The sequence below is a fragment of the Arthroderma uncinatum genome, assembly GCF_011692745.1.
Source record: "Arthroderma uncinatum strain CBS 119779 chromosome Unknown scaffold1, whole genome shotgun sequence".
Taxonomy (NCBI): Eukaryota; Fungi; Ascomycota; class Eurotiomycetes; order Onygenales; family Arthrodermataceae; genus Arthroderma; species Arthroderma uncinatum.
The window spans coordinates 4833826-4840920 of record NW_022983863.1 but is presented as its reverse complement, the minus strand read 5'-3'; the positions used below and the strand labels follow the sequence as shown (position 1 = coordinate 4840920).

The window sequence follows — 7095 nt, the reverse complement described above, 5'->3', positions numbered from 1 at the left end:
ACGGTCAAAGTCACAGGCTGTGGGCACGATGTCACTGAAGCAAGTCTATCCTTCTTCATCATTTTCGAAAGAAGTAGGAAGACATGATATTTTGATGTTTGTTATACCTTAAGGGATTGTTTGTGGTTTATCAGCTTCAGGGGCTCAGCTCAATTACTCGACTATTAATTATTTCATTCCACCAATGACACGAACTCATCCATTGTGTTTTCATTTATTCTTGTATCTTTTTATGGCCGTGTTGGAGCGTTTTTGGAGCAAAATCGTTTGAGTATATCTGAAAGTTGCAACGACGCTTATTGAATTGTTTTGTATATTTATTAATTAGACGTTAATTCCATTTCTTTACGATATTATCACGGTGTCTTTTTCGTAGTTAACAGGCAATTCATACACCCATACTCCGTACATTGACTAATATCTTTCAACAGATTATCAAAATTCTCGACATGTTGACATCCTAAAGCTTCCGTCCCTGAGAGCGAAAATGAGCGACTCAGGGGTACACGCCACTAACTCTGCTCCAGCGATCATCCAGACAAAACTCTTTTACCAATACAAAATTAGCCTTCCGGTGCCGAGTTAGAGGTGTGTAGACATGCAGGTACGCATCTCGTGAGTTAAACTGCAGAAGCTCATTTCAAGTGCACGCGCGTCCGCGATACAGCGAGCTATCTCCAACTGTTGGACTGTTGGACGGCTTCGGGTGACGCTCGGAGTGCTCGGCGTGACGCTTTGGGCGACTCTCTCCCCTTGCTTGGACGTATTAATGCGGAGTCTGGGTACTGTGGCGGATCGCAAAATAGCCTTGTCCATGCTGACATTCAAAGCACCGTGATGGAACGGTGGAGTGGTAGAGAGCTCTCTCCCTCGTATATACGAAGATTTGTGCATGAATCTCCACGTGGAAAAGACGTAGGAGATGACCTGTCATGTTTTCATGTTTCTTCTATATCGTCCATCGTGACTGTTTACCGTGTTGGAACGAGCTGATATGTACAGTCTCAGCGTCAGGCTGGATAACCAATGCCCGAAGCCATGCTTGTTCCTCTCGCTAGCTGCATACATGCGGACAGGCCCGAGGACTCAGGGGCGGTTTTACTGTCGGTCAGCCAGTCAGCCAGTTAGTATATGCAGGTTCCCTTTGATATATGAGCGTTTTGTGAGCTCCTTTGTGAGAGACAACGGTGATTTGAGGGATATTGTGCGACGGTGACGGCCATCGACGACACGCGACCCTCTTCCGTCTATCACCATCCGGTTGTCTATTGATGGTAAATGTTGTATTGATGGTTGATGCTATTGAGTGAGGTATTGACCTGGAAAGTGTTACATAAGCCATTGACTTCTCGCTGAAACATCCTTAACTAGTCTTGTATCCAAATTACCATATATTACAGAAAAGTGACTTCCATTAGATAGTGGACTCCTGCAAAAGGTAGGTAGCTCCGTATCTAATACACGCGATGTATGAGACAATACGCGGACCCAAGGATCCCAAATTAATCTCAACTTCCATCAGCCACGACGAATCAGCCAAACCAACTTCATCCCTGCCGTCCACCGCTCCCTGAGCCTGTACAACGCTGCCCGCGATGCCCTCCGCTTCGTCTCCCGGCCGCGAAGAATAAGGAAGAGTCTCTCCAGCACGCAGACTGTGGGATGCCCGCCACTCGCCAGCTCCATCTACCGTCCTGTCAAGTCCTCTCCTCGCAGTAGCAGCCAGCCGTTGGCGTCAGCCTCGTTCCTAGGGGATACACACGGAGTCTACGTGTCGTTGTAAGTGCTGCAACCCCGGGCCTGATCTGCTGCCTCTCCCTTGCCGGGTTCAAATGACCCAGGCCAGCCCATGGTCATAGAGTTCTATACGGATAAATAGATTTATATATATAATCTTATCCGCGTATCAACCAGCGCAACCCCTTCTACATACTGAAAGGGGAAGAAGAAGACGAGCATTCGTTTCTGTTGCTTTTGCTTTTGCTTTTTGCTGCTGCCCCCTTTCAGGAGCTATTGGTGTGTTTCGCATATTCTTGGTCCGTTATTTTCGCTTCAAGCCCATCCAAGACAGCTCGTATCCTTCCTCCTTCTCCTCCTCAGCTGCCCCCTGCTCTGTCTCCTGTTGTTATTTCGTGGCTGAACACCATCTGTCGTTATCTTGATCGTCCCAAGTCGCGCCGTGACTACGTGACCGTCGCAGCTCATATCGTGGCTCTGCTAACCTCGACCGGTCGATAGAGTCAATATCCATTACGCTCCCTCATCTCAACTCTGATACATCGACGTGGCCCTGCGGCCCTCCCCCGTCCCTAACATCGCATATTGATCGTCCCCGCTCTCGACCTCTCACCTGTCAATCCTGCCCTCGAACCTTTGAATGGGGGCCGTCTAACAATCAACCGGTACCTCTCATTCGACGGATTTGGCTCTATATTTGGGACTACAGAATAGTAGCGGTTTTGCGATTATAGCTGAAACAAATCGCATACCGGATAATTCTCTTCATCGAGGGGATCTTAAGCTTGGACTTGCTCTCAGATGCTTCATATCACAATATTGATAGACCCGCCTTCAACGCTCACGTCCTACCGTACTTGACCCTTTTTCGATCCTTGTCCTCTCACGCTGAACACACACAACTCGCATATATTCTGGGACAGCCGCGAAGATGGATATGGATGCTTCAGCCTCGACTGAGTCGCCTGATGACCAGGACGACTTTCCAATCCACTGCAAAGGATGTGGTGAGGTATGAGCTTCTGTTTTCTCTTCTCTTTTTGGGGTTTAATGGATATATGCTAAAATTTCTTGTATTCAAGATTCTCGAGGAAGGAAAGGCTTTCGAGCTTGGTATGTGAATTCTTCCCGTTATATAGTAACGGCAAACTCCTAATCATTATAACAGCCGGAAACCGATGGCATATCGATTGCTTCCGATGTCATACTTGCGGCGCTTACCTCGACTCCGACGTAAACCTCCTTATGGTCGGCGATGGCTCCCTCGTGTGCAGAAATTGTGCCTACAGCTGCAGCTCCTGCGGTTCCAAAATCGACGACGTCGCGATTGTTACCGGCGAGCAAGCTTTTTGCGCCGGGTGTTTCAAGTGCCGCAATTGCAAGAAAAAGATCGAAAATCTCCGCTATGCACGAACCTCGCAGGGTATATTTTGCATGGATTGCCATGAATCGTTAATGTCGAGGAGGAGGAAACGAACGGCTCGGAACGCTGCGCAGCGACAGAAGCCTCCTGGCCCGAGCATGCATCTTGATAAATCGCTTCCATCACTCCCTCCATCCATGATGGTGCCTGACAATAATGCACAACCGCCATCCTCCTCTGATATATATTCCGATACAACATCGGATCACCTTCCCCAATCTAGGCAGGAGGACGACCGGGGAGTCCGGTCGTATTCTTCAAATCAAGGTATGTCTCGGTGATACCGGTCAGCTATTAACGGCCATCAACTAAGAGTTTAACTTGCTAGACAATCAACTTCTCCCCTCGAGCACTTATAACAGCAACCGTCACTCAGTAGCAACTCATAGGTCTGATGGGTCCGGAGGTGAAGAATTCCTCATACCCGTTGCGTTTGACCCTACCCCCTCTGAGCACCCGTCTCCACACATGGGCTCCCCGAATTCATCTATGACACAAAGCGATGACAGGCCAAAGGACTATTTTAGTCGTGTAGCCGCTGCGCCTCTCGGAATAGGGGAAAGCCCCTCGATGTTATCGCCATCCCACATCGCATATCAGGATAAGCGACAAATGAATGCCATCCCCCAGCAATGGCTTCAGGAAGCTACCACTCCACCTCAAGGGCAACAAGCAAATAACTCTAACCAACGAGGCGACTCGCATAGTGCTCGCGCTAGCATGAGCATAGACAACTCTAGGCTATCCCAGGAAATCCCCAGAAGCAAGGACCAAGGCAACTTCGGATCTAACACCCATCTTAACCCGGAGACAAGCTCTATTAGACACAGCGAGAGGTCATCGAACCGCCATTCGGTTCCTGGAAAGGAAGCCCTCGTCTCTCAAAACTCCACCGCGAACCAGAGGAAAAAATTATCGACTGAACAAGCCAATCCCGGCACGATTTCTTCCGCTTCGAATCAGCTACAATACCCACCTAAGAGAGGAGACTCCTTGGAAAGTAGTAAACTTCATCAGAACATTCAAAGGAAGGAAATCCCACCGGCATCTCATGATCATGCAGAACAGAATGAAGGCACTGTTAGGTCCTCCACCAGCTCCGATTATGCGTCAGTGGCATCAAAGGCGATTGAAAGCATACCACCAGCTCGTAATAATGCTACAACAACTACTGCTCCCTCATCACATACCCGGTCTGCATCCGGAGGCGTCAGCAGTTATACTCTACCATCAGACGCCCAGCGACAAGCATCTCCTGGGTCCTCTCCTGGACTTCTGCGGTACAGCGCAGTTGGTGACTTCTCCCTAGATGAAGATATGGCGCGTATCCTTGGCGATGATGCACAGGCTCAGGACTCATTCCTCCGTAAAGTGTCAAACTCTGTTCGACATGGTAGAAGTTTCAGTGACAAGGGCTCACGGCTATCTCGAGAGCACAAATGGCCTGCTAAATCTCCTCCTGGCACTGGAAGCTCTGGGAACGACCTTAGTAGCCCGACATCCGGTGGCCTTGAAAGCAAGGACGAACTAACTTGGCTCAAAAACGAACTGAAACGGGAGCGCCAGAAGGTTATCGAGAAAGATCAAAAGATTTTGGAATTAGAATCCTCGCTTAATGCAACTGTAAATATTAAGCAGGTCAACACAGAGCTACGGGAGAAACGATCTACCATGATCTTCCTGGATGCGCAAAAGGAGATCATCCTTCGAGAGCTCGAGGTATGGAAGGAGCATATTGCAGCCGAGAAGAAAAATAATAAGCCACTTGATCTGGGGAAGATGAGCAACTCTGTTCTTCGAGATCTTGCCGAATCTCTTGAAGGCCTGAAAGATACCTTTGCCCCGCAGATCGAAGAGCTGATTCAGAAACGCAATGATCTGGTTGAAGAATTAGCTAACCTTGGAAAGATGAAGGACAAGAGCTTCCAAGAGTTTGAACAATTGTCACTAAAAAATGCACAGTTGGCAGAGCTAAACAACCAGCTTGTGCACCAGATCCAGGAACTGTACAAGGCAAACTCAAATACCTCTAGCGGCGGTAGTACCCGACCCCCTCCAAATGGCCTGGGGATATACTCCCACCATAAGGACAAATCTACCGCCTCCTTAGAAGCACGCTCTACTCCCTATGAAGCGGGAACTTCCACCTCTAGCGTAACGGTGCCGGAAGAAGCCGAGCCGGCTACCGTCATTCAAGGACCTCATGTCGTGAGTATCCGCAAAGCACAACCCAAGAAATTTACCTGGAAAAAGGGTCAGAACGTTGCCAAGGGCGTTACCAAGGGGCTCAAGGGCGCATTCTTGTACCAGCGGGAGGGCCAGGGCCAATTTAACGAGAACTCCTCGTATAATTCTGGTTCCCAGCAGGAAGGAAGTGGACCAGCTATGCCGCGTTCGCAGACGCAGGACCCATCCAGACAGGGATTCGGTTTCTTTGGGAATCAGAAGAGTAAGCCTACGCCATGGAAGGGACAGTCTAATGGTAGTTCCCCGGCTCTGGAATCACCAATAAGTAAGCATATTCTATATTTCCATGGCTTTTTCAGACTCCTTTGGATAGAGCTAATATGTCCTAGGTCTGTTTGGTGGAGAACTGGAGCAACGGCTGGAGATTGAGAAAGCTGTCATCCCTAGTGTTGTCACACGTTGTATCGAGGAAGTCGAACTCCGAGGTAAGCTATCTCCCGTTGAACCCTTTGATACTATTTGCTTTTTCTTTATGTCTGCTCACACTTTTATCTCTTTTAGGAATGGACGTGGAAGGCATCTACCGGAAATCTGGAGGAAGCTCCCAAGTTCAAACTATTCGTGAAGGCTTTGAGCGTTCTCGCGACTATGATATATCGGATCCCGACCTTGATATAAACGCCATCACTTCCACCCTCAAGCAATATTTCCGCATGCTCCCGACCCCTCTCGTCACATACCCTGTGTATGACATGCTCCTCGAAGCAACCAACGTGACGCCTGTCTCCGCAAGAGTTGAAGTCATTCAGCAAGGCCTTCAGGAACTCCCTCGCGTACACAGGGACGTCCTCGAGTTCCTCGTCTTCCACTTGAAACGTGTCGTTGATCGCGAGAAGGAAAATCTCATGACTAGTCTTAACATCGCCGTTGTTTTTGCGCCTACAATCTTACGCCCCGAAAGCTTGAGCCGTGAAATGACCGATGTCCAGAAAAAGAACGAAACGATCCAGTTTATGGTAGAAAACTGCCAGGACATATTCATGGGCATTGAGGAGTGATGAAATGAACGACGCTACCCCTGGAAATTTTGACTTTCCGCAACATCTGAGTCCTTATAGTGGAACTAGATTAGGTCAACCCACCTAACTACTTACGCTACAACTTTTCAAACAATAATATATTTTTTTTTCTTGGAGATAAAAGACCGGACGGCCACGGAATGGAGGCTCGGAGAGGAGAATTCTGCATTACAATTTTTGTCCTTACCTAACTATTCTTATTCATTTCGCATTTACCATTTTTTGACATGCCCCACATTTCAAGAGTGGTTATACTATACCACTGCCCCGTCTTTCTTTCCTGTTGATTTTAGCCTCCTTTTTCTGTTTCAGTTCATTTGTTTGCAATGGAGAAAGCAGGATGTAAGGGATTGAAAGACGAACTTGGGAAATATACCAATCTTCTGCTGGCCCAGACAGGAATGCGATTTTTTACCCCTACCCCCTTTTTATATCATTGTTACCCCCTTAATGTCTTTCTGTTGTGACGATTTTACTTGTTTTGGTCTTAATTCTTGTCTCTTCCGTTGACTCGTTGTGTTAACTTTTATGGTGTGTCATTTCCTTTACTCAATACCCTCATACCCTCCCCCTCTTTCCAGCTACTTGCTCACCAGCATATTAATAATAAGAATGTTATGATTGTAGACCCACCTTATCGTGCATAGCATCTTAATTTTGTACTGGAAA

At 47.8% G+C, this 7095-nt stretch overlaps 1 protein-coding gene across 1 annotated transcript; it reads left to right on the top strand.

Moving 5' to 3' along the window:
• Nucleotides 1-2668: 2668 nt before the first annotated feature.
• On the top strand, nt 2669-6405 carry GIQ15_01462 (chimerin 1; the record flags this gene model as incomplete). Its single annotated transcript, XM_033548879.1, has 6 exons — nt 2669-2749; nt 2820-2850; nt 2906-3427; nt 3489-5672; nt 5737-5832; nt 5909-6405. 6 exons carry the CDS (start codon nt 2669-2671, stop codon nt 6403-6405), a joined length of 3411 nt encoding a protein of 1136 aa, XP_033409830.1.
• Nucleotides 6406-7095: the final 690 nt, after the last annotated feature.